The sequence below is a fragment of the Schistocerca nitens genome, chromosome 6 (genome assembly GCF_023898315.1).
Source record: "Schistocerca nitens isolate TAMUIC-IGC-003100 chromosome 6, iqSchNite1.1, whole genome shotgun sequence".
In the NCBI taxonomy this organism is placed as follows: domain Eukaryota; kingdom Metazoa; phylum Arthropoda; class Insecta; order Orthoptera; family Acrididae; genus Schistocerca; species Schistocerca nitens.
Window position 1 is genome coordinate 142761486 of NC_064619.1, and position 22300 is coordinate 142783785.

General features: G+C 44.6%; 1 protein-coding gene across 1 annotated transcript in view; it reads right to left on the reverse strand.

Annotated features, from left to right (window-relative positions):
* Positions 1–912: 912 nt before the first annotated feature.
* Positions 913–22300, reverse strand: part of LOC126262258 (ERC protein 2-like) — a 637007-nt gene continuing 615619 nt past the window's right edge. The window contains exon 3 of the mRNA XM_049958744.1: positions 913–1348. Coding sequence (XP_049814701.1) covers positions 1239–1348 — 110 coding nt within the window. The 3' untranslated portion in view covers positions 913–1238. The remainder of the gene's footprint in view (positions 1349–22300) is intronic.

Here is a 22300-nt window from a genome sequence, read left to right on the forward strand (position 1 = left end):
CCATGTTGTGCTCAGTAAATTCTGGGGCCAAAATTTTATATTCTTATGCCTCATTTACAAGGAAGTTTCCCATCTTTGATTAGTTCTGCGATTTTAAAACGTTTTACTTCGTTGCTTATTCATAATGCAGTAACAACACAAAGTTGTTACCATACATGTTCTGTTTCAGTTATTGTACACCGTGTGCATTGATCCCCGTTCAATACCAGTCTGTTTCGTATAGTCCATGTGCTAATTATACTCGATAACATACATACATTGCATTCTAAATATTTTGGCATGACGATTTTTTAAAGAACACGTTTTTTGTGAGGTGAGATTTGTACAGCACAATGAGTGACGTTCGCAATACAAAGGAATTAGAGCTAAATTCGAACTTAAACTGAATTTGCACAGCAGATGTGGTATAAGCACGATATACTATAGTAACTATCTTAGGGTAAACACGAAACATACAACTGATGACTAAAGGTTTTGCTCATGACTCACAACTCACACTACAGAATAAAGGGGAGAGGGGACCAATGTAATGTACGTTGTAAGACAAACACTCCATACCTTATTTCTTCATACGAGTGTGTACTCGCTGAGGATGTTCGATTTAGCTGCAATATTTGCCAGGACCCGTAGACAGGTGGAAAAAAGCAGAGACATCGATGATGCAGAATAGGCTTCAGTACTCAACAAAGTTCGATTATTGGCACTGAGGCCAAAGCAAACATCACGACGGCACGCATGAAATATGGAAGTAATTTCAGAAAATTGCTGAACTTTATTTTTATGAGCGACGTGCAAACTGCAGCAGTGTATCTGTCTCACATTCTCCACTCTCAAGTAAACACATTCTATCATATTGCCGGTATACTGTTTCTCTTTTCGACATATTGTCATTTGAGTAAAAGGTGGTATAAGACCTGCGGCGATTCTGACAAAGCCTTTTTTATCGTAATATTGATGCAACATGAAATTGTCGTGAAAGTGGGGAAAAGATTTACGCAGGCGTTTCAACTTTTGAAGAAACTTTATGGAGACGATGCTGTAAGTCGAACGCATTGGTGTGGTTAGTTACGCTGACCTTAAGGAGACTTCGTATTAGGCACTGAACGACTTTCCAAGTGAAACTTTCCTGCATTTTGTCGCTAATTTAATAAAATCAGCTTCAGTGAGTTCTGAGCACTATCTGCTTAAGCAACACGGCCAATGAATATATACTCACCATCACGAAATGATGAACAGATTCATTCGTACTGGTTCTCGTTTCCTTTGTAGTTCGACAAATTGTGTGGTTTTTGTCTCTTGCTGTAGTTCACAAACTGAACGACTCCTCGGAAATAGCATCTTGTCTTACCTGTGGGGAAAAAAGAACAAAACTGTAAAATGCAGAGATAAAAATTATTTTAATAAGTAGCATATAAATTGGCAGAAATACAAACAAAATATTTTCTATGATGCATGGTTTAACGTAACTAGTACCGTGTCATATTTCTAAATCAATTTAAATAATGGAAATTATAACGAGCCACACTACTGAATCGTTAGACGTATGGTTTTGAAACGTCTCTGGGAAGTTCACTGGAAAATACTGACTACCTCTAAAACTGCGTAAAATGCATACTCGGATGAAGTAGCGAAATAGTATCACTTGTTAAAAACAAATGTAACAGTATTAAAATACGCACTACACAGTAAGCAGTATCTATATCCAAGTCTACAAATTTAATGTACAGAACGACTCTCAGATAACTAACGGAAAACATGTCACAGTATAGTATCTGCTTCAAACAGTATTGTTCAGCTGTAGCCGGTGATAGCTATAGCATGCATCTATAAATCTAAAACGTCATGCTATATGAAATCGTTAAAAACTGCTACATTATAATTTTTTTATTTTCGCCTCGCTCCGATATTAAATCAAAATCGAGTCTATAGATATTATTAACATAACATGAGAGGACGTTTCACTGACTTCGCTGATTTTAAGATGCCTTTTCTGAATATTACACATAGATCTCCAGTCTCCGCGATGGAGAATAATATCAATAGCTCCGATTCCTGTTTATGTTCAGAACTCGAATAATATCCGTTTCTCACCACAGTTACAGCATTTGGATCATTGTCATCAAAACACCCGATTCTGATAATTAGTTTTAGTTAGAAGAGGCTGTTTTAATTGCTAATAATTAATAAAACATCGATAAAAATACAGCGATAACTCTCATAATACCTTTCCTAAACAAGAACCAGTTTCATTTTAATAATCCTCTGCCTAAACGGAATTGTTTTTGTCACATCATAATAATGTTCTTTTTTATTATTATTTTGCCACTTTTAGAGATTTTTATTTTCGTATGTTTTTAGCGCTTCAACCCCCTTTCAACTATGTTTAATCCCTCAAAATGGTGTCTCTACAAATTTTGAGAACACACACTAGATTCAGTTCTGTCCAGCAGATAGTCATACCAGTAAGTTAGGTAGCACACGGACAAGAGTCGGTAAACAGAGTAGACTGCTCCAAATTTTTGTGTGTACATGAAATGAAAGCGGCCGTTGTGGCCGAGCTGTTCTAGGCGCTTCAGTCTGGAACCGCACGACCACTACGGTCGCAGTTTCGAATCCTGCCTCGGGCATGGATGTGTGTGATGTCCTTAGGTTAGTTAAGTTTAATTAGTTCTAAGTTATAGGGGACTGTGAACTCAGATGTTAAGTCCCATAGTGCTCAGAGCCATTTGAACCATTTGAACCATGAAATGAAATCTACTCAGACAGTTAATTTCAACTACTTTTGCTCTTAGTATAACTGCTAGTCTTGGAAACAAACGAATTAACCTCCTGAAATATTTTGCATATTTCCACTCAATCATGTCTTGCGGACTAATCTCTTGGAACGAAAGAACTGTCTGCACAAAAGCAAACGGTGAGAAAAGTTATTGGTGTTAACCTGTGGTCGTCTTCTAAGTACCTCTTCAAGGAGTTACGGATTTCAACTACATCATCGCATTAAATATATTCGCTAATGAAATTCGTCATAAGTAAGTCTCCACAATTTGAGAAGAATAGTGAGGTCATTACCTGACCCGCCGAGTTAGCCGAGAGCGCTAATGCGCTGCTTCCTGGACTCGGGTAGGCGCACCAGCCCCGGTTCCAATCCGCCCGGCGCATTACCGTCGTCGGTCGGTGTGCCGGCCAGCCTTGATGAGGTTTTTAGGCGGTTTTCCACATCCCGCTAGGTGAATACCGGGCTGGTGCCCCCGTTCCGCCTCAGTTACACGACTCGCAGACATCTGAACACGCTCGCACTATTCCATTAAATACACTCGACGCAGACAGCAGGGGTACACTAATTCTGTCCTGGTGGGTATGGGGCGGCGGCAGGAAGGGCATCCGGCCACCCCTTTCCACTAACCTTGCCAAATCCGTTAATAACAATGCCGACCCTGCGTCAGCGCGGGACATGAAACCAGTGAAAGAAAGAAAGAAAGAAAGTGAGGTCATTACCTACAACACTAGTCGAAAAAATGACCTATTAAACCTGGCAGCGGCTCAGACAGGAGTTCAGTATGCAGCTGTGGTATCGGCCACTATTCGGTCGGACGGACTTTCAAATACGCTCGCCGCCAGTTACGCCGCCGCGTTCCCTACAGCCGCCACCGCGGCATGAAGGCGCTACCACGAACGATTACGCCTCTGCGAATGAGATGCAAGCATCCCCTCTCCGGAGCTCCAGTAGCGGGTGTACTTAAGTTCCAGCATTGATGCACTGACCCCATTTTGTGTGTTTGCCAGTTGAATAACATTTACAGACTTTCATAGAGGCCAGGGTACGTCATTTACTGAATAGTCGTAGTACTGTCACAGCTGACGCTCCCTCCATCAACAGCAACAGAGTTCTGTATTACTTTTATTATTTGATATTAGATGTAGAATAAATTAATATTTGAATTCTCTGTTCATGAACAGCATGTGTTACTCGGTCCTGTATCCATTACAGACCCGTACAGCGTGCAAAGGAATACGTAACAGCAGCAACAAAAATTTTATTTCATTGGTCCAACAACGTAAAATGTCTGACAGGTTGCAAAACATTTTTAAACGAAAGTAAAATAATTTCTTCTGGATAACTTTTTATTTCATGGACGAACTGATAACCTCAAAAATACTAGTTTTAAAGAGCAGCTGAATGAATAGGACTACGAGAAGTCAGGTCTAACGAACGAGAAAAATACAACTCTTTACGACGTTATTAGTTATGCAAGGAAAAAAACCTGAACGGATAAGATAAAGGGTCTACTTATCCGCTTATTGTTTGACGCGTCGGTAAGTAAGTATTTTCGCTAGTAAATAAATGTCGATGGTTGGAAATGTTGTTTCCCTTTTCATTACTTTACCACACAAAATTGATCAATAACATACACATGGTGTTTCAAAAAGGACTTTACAACTTTGAAAATTTATATAAATTAATTCATACTGCCTACAGAGGTGATTGTAGTGTCAATTTGTAGGGAAGTACATAAAGTTTTGTCTCGCGTAGTTCGCTAGTGCCGAATCGCACCGTAAGGAGCGCTAGCGGCAGTTGCGTTTAAGATGGCTGCCTTCACTGGACCCGAGCGTGCTAGCTGTGTGTTTTGGTTTGAAGAATCGGAGTCGGCGACAACAGTTCAGCGTAATTTAAGTACCAAGTACGCTAAAGATCCTCCTAGTAGGCCTACAGTTTATGAGTGGCATAAACGTTTTGTAGAAACAGGGTGCTCGGTAATATATGGGAAATCATCAGGTCTCCCAAGTACACATGACGACGCCGTTGAGCGAGTGAGACAACGTTTTGTCAACAACCCTATGAAATCAACCCGGGTTGGATCTGGCGAACTGCAAATCCCACATACGACTGTGTCGCGTGTAAAGTCATCTTTTCTGACGAGTCGACTTTTCACTTAAGTGGCAAGGTTAATACACAAACTTTAGGATTTGAGGCAGATAAAATTCACATCAAACATTGCAACATGGTCATGACAGCCCTAAACTGAACGATTTTTGTGCACCGAGCAAGAGCAAAGTGTACGGCTCCTTTTTTCCGTGAGATAACGATCAATGGGAAAGTGTACCTGGATATGTTACAACAATTTTTGATACCACAGATCGATGAGGATGACCAAGAACGAAATGTTTATTTCATACACGATGGTGCACGACCCCACTACGTGGCTGACGTCTGGGATTTTCTCAGTGACTGCTTTCCAGGTTCATGGATTGGCCGTGATGCGCCAATTGCGTGGCCCACGTTCCCCAAACCTGACACCACTGGATATATGTATTTTTTAATGAGGATTCATCTAGAATATCGTGCATGTACTTCCTGTGCCGGCTACTTTACCTGAACTTAGAGCAAGGATTTACGCCGCCACTGAGCAAGTCATACCTGAAATACTACAACGAATTTGGGAAGAAAACGACTTCCGATGAGATGTGTGCAGACAATGGAAGCCATATACAACATCTTTAGTTGAAGGTAAAAAAAAAAGATGTATTTCCCTACAAAACAACACTAAACCCAGCTCTATATCTTCTTTAAATTAATTTATATGAATTTTTAAAGTTGTAAAGTCCTTTTTGTATGAAGTTTGCTTTGACCATTACGAAAGCTTTATCGTTGTAGTTGCTCAGTTCCGATGCTATACTCCGATGGTGGTATTTCATAACCTCACCTTCACTCGGTTCTTGGTTAAGTGAACAGATGACGTCCGGGGTGAATACACCCTGACGAGACGGCCACGTAACGTGACGTGACGTGACGGTCCACTCACGTCTAGCGTGAATCGGCCTCTAAGCCGCCGGCGCTCAGACCTCGGCGCCACCTGCACGCTGAGCTGAGCTGAGCTGACGGGCCGTGACGGGCGGCGCTACCTCCACGGCGGGCAGCCCCGCCCTCTGAATGCCAACAGGTGAGGCTGACCCGCCACCGGCGGCCCCTGGCATTCCGCCCCCGCGGCCGGCTGTCTGAGTCTACGGAAACGCGCGGCGTACGGTGACCAGGCGCGAGGAATACTTGGGGTGTTGACAGAGGACACGAAACAGTTTACTAACATGTGCGTACGTGCACTGAAAGCTTAAGCGTGGCCATTTTAAACAACTATGGGCGTTAAGCGCTTCTTAAATGGGTAAGAGCTACATCAATATTATCAGAGTCTGATGATGACGACATGAGGGAAATTTATCACTGCAGGATAACCATTAGCTGTTGACGGCTGGAAGAGATTAGCATGTGCTGTGTATCACTGACATTGACACTCGTACATCTGGTGGTGACAACGTGACGGCACAGAACCAGTGCGGAAGAACGGTTTCTACTGCGAACTCTTTGAAGAAGTGCAGTGGACGCCACAGAAATTCACAGTACACATTATTGACAGTCCAAATGAAGAGAACGCGTTCATCTGACGTGCAACGCAATGCTCCCTCCATCCTCGCTGCCCTGCAAAACACCTTACTAATCGTTGGCGTCAAAATGACGCAAATAGCGAACACGAACGGTCGTTACCTGCTATTTGTGCGATTTTAAAATGTGTAACGCAATTAACGACCCCGCCAAAGGTGAGTTTCGTAATGTAATACGGTTTCTGAATACAAAACAGTCCGCCTTGTCGTAATGTACAGACAGGTAAACGAACTCTATGGAAACGTGATGAGTGAAGCTTCAGTACGAAAATGGCGAATAATGTTTAGTGGCGGAAAAACAACCTTCAGTTGTAACTGACGATCTCAAATCAAGGACCGAGGAAAAAATTCAACATGACAGACGCTACATTAATGATGGACTGAGCTTGTACTTTCCTGAAATTTCACGACCAGTTTTCTTTTTTTTTTTTTTTTTATCAAATTGTTAGTGGTGATCTGAGCTGTAAGAGAAGTGTGTGCCAGGAGGGCTCCTCGGCGTTTGACAAATTAACACACACAAAAAAAAACAACAAATGGCATCTGCTTTTCTCGCACGGTACGACAAAAAAAGTCAAACAAATTTCGCGCATCATACAGGTTATGGCCGCAGTATTTTCAGGTGGAGAAGCCGTCCCACCCATCGATTTTATGTTAAGAGGCGACACAATAAGCGCAGCGTCCTACTGTCACACCCTTCACCGACTTCGCCGCGCCTGTCAAAACAGCTGGCGTGGATTATTGTCCAGTGGCATTGTGCTCCTTCACGATAACACTTGCCCGCATTCCGCTACTTGACGGACGATTGCCTCCTGCAGTTCGTTGCATACAAGTTAAGGACAGAAATCAATTTACACAATTAACACAAGTAAGTATAAACACTTTATTAAGCAACAGCTCTTTCATTAATCGCCACAGCTGTGGCAGATTGCGATAGTACGTGATTATTCGATACTTGGTAACCCAATTGTTTCAAGTATGAAGCAGTCAAATAACAACTGCGTTGCGAGATAACAGTGGTCAGTCAAGTCCACCCCCCTGTCACGGATGAGCAGGTACACTGTACAGAATGGGTAAACTTTGCAGACAGTACTGTTACGTGCAGTAGTACAGCGAACAATGCTAAGAACTGAAACTTCCTGGTAGATTAAAACTGTGTAAAGGACCGAGACTCGAACTCGGGACCTTTGCCTTTCGCGGACAAGTGCTCTACCGACTGAGCTACGCAAGCACGTCTCACGCCCCGTCCTCACAGCTTTAATTCCGCCAGTACCTCGTCTCCTACCTTCCAAACTTTAAAGAAGGTCTCCTGCGAACCTTGCAGAACTCGCACTCCTGGAAGAAAGGATATTGCGGAGACACGGCTTAGCCACAGCCTGGGGGATGTTTCTAGAATTAAATTTTCACTCTACAGCGGAGTGTGCGCTGATATGAAACTTCCTGAAGTTCGGAAGGTAGGAGACTTGGTACTGGCGGAATTAAAGCTGTGAGGACGGGGCGTGAGTCGTGCTTGGGTAGGTCAGTCGGTAGAGCACTTTCCCGCGAAAGGCAAAGGTCCCGAGTTCGAGTCTCGGTCCGGCACACAGTTTTAATCTGCCAGGAAATTTCATATCAGCGCACACTCCGCTGTAGAGTGAAAATTTCATTCTAGAATGCTAAGAACTGTTCGCTCGGTGCACAGGAAGAGCGATTCCATTCGTCAGTACTCCAAACTAAAAATATACGAACGCACACTGTAGTGTTGGATACACAACCGAAGCGAGGCGACCCCTGGTAACTAGAATAGTTTGTCTGGAGCGTCCGTTCTTTAAGTGGGAAGTTTTTGAACACATGTCTTATAGCGCGGACTTGGCCACGAGTAATTACCATTTATTTCCAAACTGAAGGTTCCTTTTTTTACGGAAAGCACTTCAAACAGGATGTTAGTGACAGCGTGGCGGCAATTGTGTATGCAGAAGGCGTAATAGGAAATCTTGAGGTGCGCTACGAGAAATACACTGACGGAAACAGAACCTAACACTAAAAAAATGATTAATGTAGAGTAATGAAATTTTGGGAATTCATTTGTCTAGGTAAAATATTTTAGTGATTAAGATTGCAAGATCACGTGTAAATGTAAGCGCGAGATAAGCCATTGCAAATATGAAATGCTGGTACATTAAAACCGGTGTAGCCGCCAGTGTGCTAAACTGAAGCATGCAAACGTGTCGGATGTCAGTTTGTTGGCTGGGGCCGGCCGAAGTGGCCGTGCGGTTAAAGGCGCTGCAGTCTGGAACCGCAAGACCGCTACGGTCGCAGGTTCGAATCCTGCCTCGGGCATGGATGTTTGTGATGTCCTTAGGTTAGTTAGGTTTAACTAGTTCTAAGTTCTAGGGGACTAATGACCTCAGCAGTTGAGTCCCATAGTGCTCAGAGCCATTTGAACCATTTTGTTGGCTGGGGTTCCGCGCCTGTTGCACTTGGTCGGCCAATACACTGACGGTTAACGCTGGTTGTGGATGACGCTGGAGTTGTCGTCTGATGATGTCGCACATGTGCTTGATTGAAGTCAGATCTGGTGATCGAGCAGTCCAAGGCAACATGAGGACATTCTGTAGAGCGTATTGGGTTACAACAGCGGTATGTGGTCGACCATTACCCTGTTGGAAACATCCTCTGAAAAGCAATCCATGAATGACAGTGCAACAGGTCGAATCAGCAGACTGACGTACCGATTTCCAGACATGGTGCGTGCGATAACCATGAGAGTGCTCCTGTTGTCATATGACATCGTACCCCAGACCATAACTCCACGGGTAGCTCCGGTGTGTCTAGCATGTAAAAGGTTGGTTGCAGGCCATCAACTGCCCTCCTCTTAACCAACACACGGCCATTCAGTGGCACCGAGGCAGAACCAGCTTTCATCAGAAAACACAGCCGACCCCCAGCCTACCCTCTACTGAGCTTTCGCTTGACATTACTGAAGTCTCGAATGGCGAAGTCTGTGGGATGCACTTTACAGGGAGTCTGCAACGGACCTCTCCTTAAAGTAACAGTTCGTTGAGTCAGTGCCGTGCCAATTGCTGCTCAGACTGCTGCTGCAGACGCAGTATCACACGCCAGAGCCACACGCCTAACACGATGGTCTTCCCCCTCGGTAGTGCCACGTGGCCGTCCAGACTCCGGTGCCTGGTCTTCTTGCGAGCGTACATTCTCGTGACGACCGCTGCCAGCAATCGTGTACAGTGATTACATTCCTGTCACGTCTTTCTGCACTGTCGCAGAAGGAACATCCAGCTTCTAGTATCCGTATTACACGACCTCATTGTAACTCAGTGAGGTATTGATAATAGCTTCTTTGTCGTCTTAAAGGCATTCCTGATTAACACCAGCAAGCCACGTCCACTCTGAAAGGTAGTTAACGCTCACGATCATTACAGCGTGTATTTACAGCAAACCTGATTTGCATCCTCATAGTGGTGCCACCTATGCGACTGGCGCGAAATTTGAATAGACATAATCTTTCAGATGTAGAAACACACCTACCAACTTTCGTATATCGCAAAATTTCTTCTTGGTGTCGTGATTTTTTTCCGCCCTGTATTTAAATCAGAACGGCGACTACGTAGAAAAACAACAAAGACATCAAAATATGTTGTAAAATAAGTTTTATTTCATTATCTTGAAAACATCCGCAAAACAAACGTTCTTTGTTTTTAGTTTGACCCCTGTAGAAGATTAGCTTTTAAAGCCTCGTCGATGACGATGTCGTTGGTGACGGGACATTGGCTCGGACTGGGAAAGGAGAAGGAAGGAAATCGGCCGTGTCCTGTACAAAGGAGCCACTCCGGTATTTGCCTTATGCGGTTTACAGAAACCACTGACAATCATAGTCTGTATGGCCGGAAGGGGATTTGAACCACTCTCCTCCCCAATATGAGTCCAGAGTGTTACCGCTGTGCCATCTCGCTCCGTAGCGGTAAATAGAAGTGGGATGTAAGAACGATTGGTCCTGAAATGGAAATCACAGTGAAAATCTTATGAAGCTTCGCACAAATATGTTGGGTAGGGTCTGTAGTACACCCGTAGATAGCTTCATGCTGCTCTCCTCAGTTCTGAGCGCACTATCGGCGCGTAAAGATGCCTATAAAATAGCGTCTCCTGCCAAGTATGGGTGCCTATCGAGAGATTTCGCCTGATTTCATGCAACCCAGCATAATGTACTTGTCACACATTTCATCGTCTTCCTGACGATTTCTGCCACACACTGCCTGGGAAATGAGGACGGTCCTGCAGCGTTTTCGATGGGCAGTGTTTTATCACTCACCATATAGCCCGAACTTGCCTCCTGATTTTCATCTGTGCTCACATGAACCGTTGGCTATGAAGACAACATTCTGGCACGGACAACGAGCTGCAGTTCAGAGTAGAAACTTGTCGGAAAGCACAAGAGGCTGTCTTCTATGACGAGGGTACTGGAAAGCTGGTACAACGCCACGACAGGTGTCTAAATGGGGGCGGTAGCTACGTAAAGAAGAGGCTGGAAGGTGCAGCTAACTATTGCAAATTTGATTTCCATCGTGGTTTCCATTTCGTGACCGATCGTTCCTTACTCTCCAAATAGCCCTCGTACATGTATGGGTAGTTCATCTACAGATTTTGATAAATGAGTTTCCAAGTACCATAATATGTGACATGTAGGACCGTATCTTTTGGCTGCATTGACTTAAAAGCTTAAATTTTTTACACCGCCGAGGGACCGTAGACCTTAGCATTTGCCTTACTATTCAATTTGATTCCTCTACCCGCTCCTGTCTGGACAGACAGACAAACAGATAACAAAGTGATTGTTTAAGGGTTCCGTTTTTACCAATTGAGGTATGGAGTAATTGGGTGATGAAAAAGTGTATGAGACGGAAGGCAACGTTACCGCCCGTCTGCTTGTGCAGACAGCTGGACAACCAAACGGGAAGTATCATCCTGCAGCAAAGCAGACAAGTATTTGAATTTTGCACAATCCCTGACTGCTCGAGACACGGGAAGGACTGTGAAGAATGCGTCACCAAGAATCTTACTGAAATCTATAAGACTACAGAGTCATTTTCCTCTGTCTTCATCAAGAAGTTGAGAACAGTCGAGAAGTTGTCGCTAAGACCCACAGAGCAGCGACAAAGAATTAGAAAGAGATGTCCGTCATTTGCAGTGGACTCTTAGGACCAGGTATGTATCTGTGCGTTAAGTCTGCACCAGGCTCATTTTTGACAATGCCATTGCTCAAACGCCCAGTTAGGAACAGTGCAATCAAACAAGTTTCTCAGAGTCCACGCGTCTCAGTATCTCGCAGCACACCTCAGGTACTTACTATGTCATCTACTCGCAACACAAGGTCTCATCTACCCCACATGTATACATCCACCAAAGGAACACATGCCTAACACCTCCTCAATTGCCGCTGTCCGCTACTGGGACAAGTTACCTTGCACTGCACACGCAATTCAATATCCTGTTTCATTTCAGAAAGAAACGAAGGACTTCCTTTTCTTTGCATAATTTCCTTTCCAGAAATTGACCAAGTAGGCATTTTTCTTAGCTCAACAGTGAAGTAAATGGTCTCTTCATCGTCAGCAACGTTTTTGTTTCGTTCCTATCCTTTCCAGTTACTGATTCGTGTTTTTTCCTCTCTTAAGTAAGCGTTTTCTATAAATTTTCCAAGTTTCTCTATCTCTCTAACAGCCATATCTTTCCTCCCGCCCATAAACCTACGGGCCAAGACTTAAACCTTCGTTATCTGCTGATTAGTTATATTAATCTCCTTTTCATAAACGTATGAAAACAGCGGTTTCTCCTGCAGTATCTCTTACCCTTTTTGTCGTTATTATTTCAAAATTATAGAGTACATCCCACATATAGTATACAGAGTGAATTACCTAAAACCTGCCCCGCTTATACTGCGGAAATGGAATAGGCTATTGACGAGCGGTTTTCACAGAATGGATTGGTAGCCACGGGCTCGTATTGTTAATCAGTAAACAGATTGAAATGATACTCAGAAAGGATATTTTTGTCCAAAAATACATTTTTTTTTAAATCTGTCAATGCCTATTGGCACTACCAAACTAAAAGTAGGGTAAAACAGATTGTTGGTGGCGTTTGTTGCAAGAGTCTAGTGCGAGTCGTTCACGAGATATCGTACTTTGAAAAGTTCCCACAGTTAAACTTGTACAATACCTGTGGCAGCACACGCTAAATAACAATGCTAATGTACACACTAGTTACGTGGATTCTGACCAATAACGAGACAACTGGCCATCACAAGCTGTGTTCAAGATGAACACCGGCAAGGGCAATACACGCTTCCTGTCTGGTATGGAACGACCGCTGTACGGGTGCTAGCATTTCAGCGGAGATGTCCGAGCAGGTTGCAGTAATACGTCGTTGTTTATCATCGCGTGTAGTTGGTATTTCCTTGTAGACAGCGTCTTTCAGCTTTCCCCACAGAAAAAATACAGGCGTCAAATCCGGGGAACGGGCTGGCCAAGCTACAGGACCTCTGCGTCCAGTCCAACGATTTGGAAAAGATTTGTGAAGATATGGTGTAGTAATTCGTGCACTATGAGCTGGACAGCCATAGTATTGGTGCCAAATGTTCCTGCTTGTCTGTAGAAAACATCTTCTAGCGTCCGTGGAAGATGAACTGTTAGGAGGCTGCAATACTTATGTGCATTCAGTGTTCCGTCTATGAAAATCGGGCCTTTGAGCTGATTGTTTACTATTCCACACAACACGTTTACACACCATGGACGCTGACGCTCCACCTGATCAAGCCAAGGGGGACAGTCAACAGACCAACAGTGCATGTTTTGGCGCTTTACCTGGCCATGATTGGTAAATGTGGCTACATCACTAAACAAGATACTTGACACATCCGCGGTATCCTGTCTTAATGTCCTTTTACAGAAGTTAACACCATTCTAATAATCGTTTCCATCCACCTCTTAATAGAGAGAGATGCGGAGATTGCGTAGGACACTTTCCTGACTCATGCCAGTTGTTCGTGCGATTGCGCAGGAGCAATTTGCGGATCAACTGCAACAACAGCAAGAATATTAATTTCCCCTTCTTCTGTCGTTACTTGTTTCGTACTGTTACGTTGTCTAGGTGTTACACTACCATTTTAACGTAACTAGATGAAGAGGTCGATAAATAATTTCCGAGATCGTTGACCTCTTTTGGGATTTCTTGCCACGTGCACTATGCAAAACCGAACTGAATCTCTTCCTACACTTTCCACTCACCATCAGCAGGTCGGCTTTTTCTGTACTGGTAAATCCCATCGTCCACTCACGACCTACTGCTTTGATTGTCACACACTAACTGACAAGCAAATCGCAATACACTCAGGTCACACACAAGCACACTCTAGGAAAACAAAACAACATCGTACAAAACGAATGCGTAGGTTGAGCAGCACAAACAAGTTTCAAAAAAATACGATATCTCGTAAACGACTCCACTAGAATCTTCCAACTAACACCTCTGACATTCTAATTTACCCTATTTTTAGTCTGTTGATATCAATCAATTCATTTTATGAAACCCGCACATCAATAACACTTTCCACTTCCGCAATATTTGCGGTGCTAGTTTAGGCGATTCACCCTATTTCATGTAACCAGTTTGCCGTGATAAGTAGTGGCAATATTTGAAAAATGTCTGACTAGATGTAAGACAGAGCCTTAATGATCTTAACACTGTCAGCAAAAATAAGTACGCAGAAAGTAACAGCCAGCGTTTCTAGCAGAAAAATTCTGTTAATGTCTTTTTCGGAACGTCGTACACATACATCACACTGGACTGAAATAAGTGGAGAGAGATTTATCGACCCTCCAGCTGTAGAAGAAATTATGTACAACTACTGTCGAGGCAACACTTCATGTTTTTCCTAGAAAAAAAGAGACTGTCTACAGTGTTTCCTAATTTGAAGGATATGCCTAAATGCGGAGTCTAATGTAGTACTACCTATTAGAAGTAGCACATTTTTATCAGCTACGTTTTATACATTGAAGCGCCAAAGAAAGTGGTATAGGTATGCGTATTCAAATACAGAGATATGTAAACAGGCAGAGTACGGCTTTGCTGTCGGCAACGCCTATATAAGACAACAAGTATCTGGCGCAATTGTTAGATCGGTTACTGCTGCTACAATGGCAGGTTATCAAGATGTAAGTGCGTTTGAACATGGTGTTGTAGTTCGCACACGAGCGACGGGACACAGCATCACCGAGGTAGCGATGAAGTGGGGATTTTACCGAACGACCATTTCACGAGTATCAAGAATCCGGTAAAACATCAAATCTACGACATCGCTGCGGCCGGAGAAAGATCGTGCAACAACGAGACCGACGACGACTCAAGAGAATCTATCAACGTGACAGAAGTGCAACCCTTCCGAAAATTGCTGCAGATTTCAATGCTGGGCCATCAACAACTGTCAGCGTGCGAAACAATCAAAGCCAGCCGCAGTGGCTAAGCGGTTCTAGGTGCTTCAGTCATGAACCGCGCGACCTCTACGGTCGCAGGTTCGAATCCTGCCCCGGGCATGGATGTGTGTGATGTCCTTAGGTTAGTTAGGTTTAAGTAGTTCTAACTTCTAGGGGACTGATGACCTCAGATGTTAAGTCCCATAGTGCTCAGAGCCATTCGAACCATTTGAAACATTCAACGAAACATCATCGATATGGGCTTTCAGAGGAAAAGGCCCACTCATGTAACATTGATGACAACACAAAGCTTTACGCCTCGCCTGGGCCCGTCAACACAGACATTGCACTGTTGATGACTGGAAGCATGTTGCCTGTTCGGACGAGTCTCGTTTCAAATTGTATCGATCAGATGGACGTGTACGGGTATGGACACAACCTCATCTATCCACAGACCCTGCATGTAAACAGGGGACTGTTCAAGCTTGAGGAGGCTCTATAATGGTGTGAAGCGTGTGCAGTTGGAGTGATATGGGACCCCTGATACGGCTAGATACGGCTCTGACAGGTGACACTTACGTAAGCATCCTGTCTGATCGCCTGGATCTATTCGTGTTCATTGTGCATTCCAACGGACTTGAGCAATTCCAGCAGGACAATGCGACACGCCACACTTTCAGAATTGCTACAAACTGACTGCAGGAACACACCTCTGAGCTTAAACACTTCCGCTGACCACCAAACTCCCCAGACATGAACATTATTGAGCAAATCTGGGATGCCTTGCAACGTGCTGTTCCGTCCCCTCGTACTCTTACGGATTTATGTCCAACCCTGCAGGATTAATGGTGTCAATTCCCCCCAGAAATACTTCACACATTAGTCGAGTCCATACCACGTCGTGTTGTGGCTCTTCTGCGTACTCGCGGTGGCCCTACACGATATTAGGCAGGTGTACCAGTTTCTATGGCTTTTTTGTGTATTTGACTTACTTTAGTATTTAGAACGCCACGCCTAACTAGTGTTTGGCTATGTCTGCCACATTTTCAGACTGAGCGACGAGCAGCTTCGCCACTATACCGGCGGGCTGGCTCTATACTTTCACAAATTACGCCTCTCGGGAGGCGCGGCCATCACACGCACGCGCTCCGGCCGCCCCCGCTGACGCACGGCTTCAGTTGCCGCGCACTCGCCCACTCTCCCCCCTCCTCCTCCCCGCTATTTATCGGCTCGTCCTCGTTAAGCCCTTCTTTATAGCCGGTTCGCACTAATTGCGATGGCGTGTCCCGAACGACAACCGAATGCCATCGTTCGCTCCATGTTTCCCCTCTTCTTTGTTTTTTCCGGCATTCGTAATTGATGTTCGCACTCGGACGCGGCTTAGCATTGAAGCCCGGTGCTTTATGTCCCTTTTTCTCTCCCGCCGGAGGCGCAAAGCCGCGGGAGGGACGGTGGAAAAGTGGGTTGGGGGAAGTATGCCACATTGTGTCACAGTGACGTACTGTCCGCCCGTCACGCCGGACCGTGCTTTTAAAATGTAATATATGTCAAAACTGTATGCCTGCTAGCAGTTAATCACTCAAGGGGCGACGCAGGAGAAATACCACAGCCAGTATTTATCACGGGCCACCCCATAAATACCGCCTATACGGATACGCAGATGGCCGTCACTATCTCGAGACAGCCGATTGCTGTGTGCAGGCGCCAGATTAGGAACCTATACAAATTCGTGCACGAACCGCAATCAGTCTCCAAGACTTCTCCCATATAGAACTTCCAGTTGCGTTAAAGTTGATTCCCTGCTCCCTAAAGATGACTGTTCTGGAGACAGAACGCCTCTTCTATATGATCCAGCATGGTTTCCACAATCTCCGATCCCGTGAAACTCATCTTGCTCTTTTTGTTCGTGACATCCAGAAGGTAGGTGACTGCAGAACTCGGGTGGATGTCGTGTTTCTTGGCTCAAAAAAAAGGTTTTAATATAGTTCTGCTTAGTCAGTGAAATACGCGAATGTGAAATAGGCCTACCCCAACGGGTACGCAGTTAGGAGGAAGACTTCCTCGTAAACGGAACTGAGTATACGTAAATTGAAGGCGGAGAGGCGGTGTCGAGTGAAAATGTGTATCGGACCGGGATTCGAACCTGGGATCTCTTGCTTTGTACTATATTGTATTGTATTGTATGGAACTGGGGACCTAGCAACTACGGAGAGGCTGGGCCTTCAACAACTGTCAGCGTCCGAATCAGTCAACGAGACATCATCAATATGGGCTTTCGGAGCCGAAGGCCCACTCGTGTACCCTTGATGACTGCACCACACAAAGCTTTACACCTCTCCTGGGCCCCTCAACACCGACACTGGACTGTTGATGACTGGAAATATGTTGTCTGGTCGGACGAGTCTCGTTTTAAATTGTATCGATCAGATGGACGTGTACGGGTATGGACACAACATCATGAATCCACGGACCCTACATGTCAGCAGGGTACTGTTCAAGCTGGTGCATGCTCTGTAATGGTGTGAGGCGTGTGCAGCTGGAGTGATATGGGACCCCTGATACGTCTAGATAAGACTCTGACAGGTTACACGTATGTAAACCTCCTGTCTGATGACCTGCGTCCATTCTTATCCATTGTGTATTCCGATGGACTTGGCCAATTCCAGCAAGACAATGAGACACGCCACACGCGCAGAATTGCTGCAGAGTGCCTCCAGGAACACTCTTCTGACTTTAAACACTTCCACTGGCCACCAAAGTCCCAAGACATGAACATTATTCAGTATATCTGGTGTGCCTTGCAACGTGTTGTTCAGAAGAGATCTCCAACCCCTCGTACTCTTATGGATTCATGGTATCCATTCCCTCCAGCGCTAGTTCACACATTAGTCTAGTCCACGCCACGTCGTGTCGCGGCACTTCTTCGTGCTCGCGGGGGTCCTACACCATATTAGGCAGGTGTACCAGTTTCTTTGGCTCTCCGGTGTATAGTAATGAGAGACATGCATATAGCAAAACCCTGTTCTATTATTCTAGTACCTAATACCACGTTATGAGTTTGTAATAGCTTCTTATTTACTAACGTCACGTGGAAGACAGCATGCCTCTCAACTGTTCAAAACCGTGTATCAAGTTGCTATTACGCTGGTGGGTATGCATACAACCAGTGATGTAAACAACTCCGTATACATTGAATATTTGTTGGACGACAGCCCGTCCCTAAGATTGACAAAATATGGCGGAATGGTTGCTGGGTTCCACTCATCTTGCTGCTCGATTGCCGTATGTGCCTCGCACAGGGCGCGACTGCTGCGAAGTGAGATAGTGAAGGACAGGAGAGTCCTTTCCCTTGCACGCCACCCTAACGTTAGGTTGCACGGCTTGCCTGGCGAAGTGAATCAGTTGAACGTTCTGGGTTTCCAACCGAATGAGGCTACGGGCGAGGTGCGGCGTTGCAATGAAATTAATTGTCACCACCATATTTCATAGTGTAGGTTGCCAAATGTGAGAGATGCTGGCACGGAAAACAGTAGATCTCCAGACGTACCCAAGTCAGTGATTCTGGTGTCAAGGCGCGAAGAGGCGCACGTCAGTGTGCCTCTTTAAACCCCACCGTAGTAAGCCAAGTGTGTATGTGCCTTCTGTGGTTGACTGATGAATGGGAGAAGAGAGAGAGAGAGTGGAGACCGCGTGCTGTACACAGTCTGCTTACCGTACCACTGCTACAGCCCGTTCAGTTTCAGTTGTGTCCTAAATACGGTTCCACTCAGCGAGCCGCTGGGGAGTGGTTGGGGATTAAACGTAAGATACTGACACAACGACTGGTGATTAGAAACGTAAACTAATTATATCTCCTCCTCTCACTGGGAAAGGTTTGGAACCACCATTCCAAAACAAAAACGTGGGGATAAAAAGAAATCTAAAGTCAAGTAGTATGCGACAGGGATGGGAGGTAACCTGTGCGACTGTGCTACATGGCGGCCATATTGGAAGCCGCCATCGTAGATGCAACTCGTAACTGTCAAATGGAAAGGGGATAATGTGACATGTCAGGCGATAAAGAATTACACGAGGAACAATGACGCTCTCCATTTCAGCATAGGTCTATTATTCTCCAGTTATGACTCTTCATTAAAGGTGACGTGAAAGCTGATACCGCACTGATATTAGGAGAGAGGTGCACCCTTGTTATCAGAGAGGATTTTAACCAACGACACCTAGACAGACGACCGATCACCCACAACGTATCGTTAAATTTCTCGCAAATTCCGTGAAGCTGGCTCTGCGCTAGAGAAATCGAATGCCGAACGATCGAAAATGGCTACGGATGAAGCAAGATCAATGACTGTTCTGGTACCGTTCAGTAAGAGTCCAGAACGCAGTACTCTCCGATTCTCACAGGGAACTGCGGTAAGCCGTACATCAATGATGAGAGTTTTGGTCACAAATAAAAGGCAGCCTTATAAAACGCAAATATTACATCATATCGCTGAGGACGATCGAGATCTTCAGTCTGAAAAATGGGTCTCAAGTAAGGTGGACAAACAGCGTTGTTTGCGCTCTGATCCAGTATTTATGGCTGAAGCTAATTTCGATGTAAACGGAGACGTAAATAAACAGAATCACAGATCAAATGTCAAGTCACACCGTATGAATCCATCGAAGGTAGTTGACGCTTCAAACGTGGTGGTCTGGTGTGGAATATGGGGTTCTCATACTGTTAGGACCTTCTTCATTCATAGTATACTAATAACAGCCTATTATCTGCTGTTGTAAGAAGAAGATATGCTTCTGACACTGCTGTCATAAATTTTCTTTCAGAATGATGGCGGCCGACTTCATTACGGGCTAGTTGTAAGTACATCCTTCCAGTCTCACCTGATATGGATGGGTCGCAAGGTCCGGTCGAATGGCCGCCACGTTCTCAGGATTTAAGACCTTTAGAGTTTCTGAAGAAGAGAAATTTGTTAACATCGAGTATCGATTTAAGTGTCAGGAAGTCGTTTCTGAAAGTATTTGTATGGAGTGTAGCCATGTATGGAAGTGAAACATGGACGATAAATAGTTTAGACAAGAAGAGAATAGAAGCTTTCGAAATGTGGTGCTACAGAAGAATGCTGAAGATTCGATGGGTAGGTCACATAACTAATGAGGAGGTATTGAATAGAATTGGAGAGAAGAGAAATTTGTGGCACAACTTAACTAGGAGAAGGGATCGGTTGGTGGGGCATATTCTGAGGGATCAAGGGATCACAGATTTAGCATTGGAGGGCAGCGTGGAGGGTAAAAAACGTAGAGGGAGACCAAGAGATCAATACACTAAGCAGCTTCAGAAGGATGTAGGTTGCAGTAAGTACTGGGAGATGAAGAAGCTTGCACAGGATAGAGTAGCTTGGAGAGCTGCATCAAACCAGTCTCAGGACTGAAGACCACAACCAACAGAGTTCCATCTCTGGGGACATGTGAAGGTCAAGTGTGTGTGAATTCCTAAGGGACCAAACTACTGAGTTCATCGGTCCTTAGACTAACACACTACTTAAACTAACTTTAACTGATGCTAAGAACAACACGCACACCTATGCCCGAGGGAGGACTCGAACGTCCGGTGGGAGAGGCCGCGCAATCAGTGACATGGAGCCTCAAACCGCGGGGCCAGTCCGCGCGGCGAAGGTCACTATCTATGCGTTGAAGATCAGAAGTCCTGCACACCTCAGGGTAAAAGTGCAGTACCGGTTTCCAAAACGGTCGCCATGTTGGTAACATAACATCACAGGTTTTCCCTCTCTCCGACCCCATATTAGTTTACTTTAAATATGTGTTATTCTAATTTTTTTCTCTTCGAGATTATTCTTCCACACCTATGGACAACACTGTAGTAGAGATACCATTTGCAGCATGTGGTACACATTCTGCATCCTCAGAAGCGGTGACACACGGAAAGAGAATGTATTAAGCGGACGTCCATTAACGTGAGGGTCTTCTTTTCAAAATTTCTCTTCCCCCTTGGCGACATTTGATGATATGTGGTGGAACGTCCCTCCCCGTCACGTGAGGTTTACCCAGTTGTCGCGTAAAAATGAAAATTTTTAAATTTGTTTTATACACTACATAAAACACTTTAATAAACCCTACTTTATTTAGAAAGCGCGAGTAGTATTCGGCCGGACGGACAAACAGAGACAGACGGACAAACAGGTTTCACGGAAATAGTATTAACCGTTATGACGGATCCCCAAGAAACAGACTTTTGTTGTTATATCTACACGTTAAGTGTCACTGAACCTTTACCAACTTCGCAGCTGAAAGACAACATTGTTTGTAACTTCGTTTGAACCATATGATTATGTAGTTTTTCAATCTCATGATTCAAATTATCACTTACAGAATTTTTGTCAGTGATTTTCAGCTTAGCTTACTTCCACAGACGATCAACGCCTTGCTCGCACGTGTGTTTCGACTTGTTGGCATGCCGCTTAACATATGCGTTGTAGAAGTTTTGATATAATTTCATGCTGAGAACAGTACGTCAGCTTTATATGCGATGCAGAATACAACGACTGATTCACCGACTAACACTCACTGATGTAGAATGGGGCAGCAGGGAATTTAACTAATGAAATCTGACACTTGCGTGGAACTCGTTTCAAATCGGGGAATCATGGACATGCACACGTGTGAAGCATTCAGTTTAGTTCAGAGAGGACAGAAGAGTTGGTGGTCTCTCTAATACTGTCTGTGCTCGGGATTAATTTTATAAAACAATATGTTATACGTTATAGTAATGTAGATTCTCAGTATTAAAAAGTAGTGAGATTTTCATTGCATTACCCCCCCCCCCCGGTTTAAATGAGATTTGACCGGAACCTTCCACCGCCCCCCCCCCCCACACACACACACACCCTCTCCCCTTTCTGTGCTCACGTAATTAAAGGACGTCCCCTATGTGCTCTGGGGATCTCACGTGGTTGGTTTCTACGGGCGTTACTAGTCAGCACAGGAAGTAGTGAACCTGCTATACGAACTACAAAGGCCGTGTCCGCATTGTAGAAGCACGACGGGGCACCCGCAACCCAACAGCTGATACGCTACAAGCTCCAAGGAGCGTCGGAAGTGGAAGGCTGTTGGTTCCGGATAGAGCAGTCTACATCACCCACATTCGTATAGATATCAAACACCGAACCAGTATCCTTCAACATGGAAGTGAACACTGGACAACAGGCGAGGTAGACAAAAACTATCTGGAAGTAACGATAGGTGGATATTGTGGAAAATAACCTAAACGACCAGAGCACAAAACTAATACACCGAAGAAGTTCTGCAATAATTACGTAAAAAACGCAATTTCTTAACGAAATGGAGCGACGGAAAACGAAAATGATAACCTAGCTCTGAAACACATCACACTGCTTGCG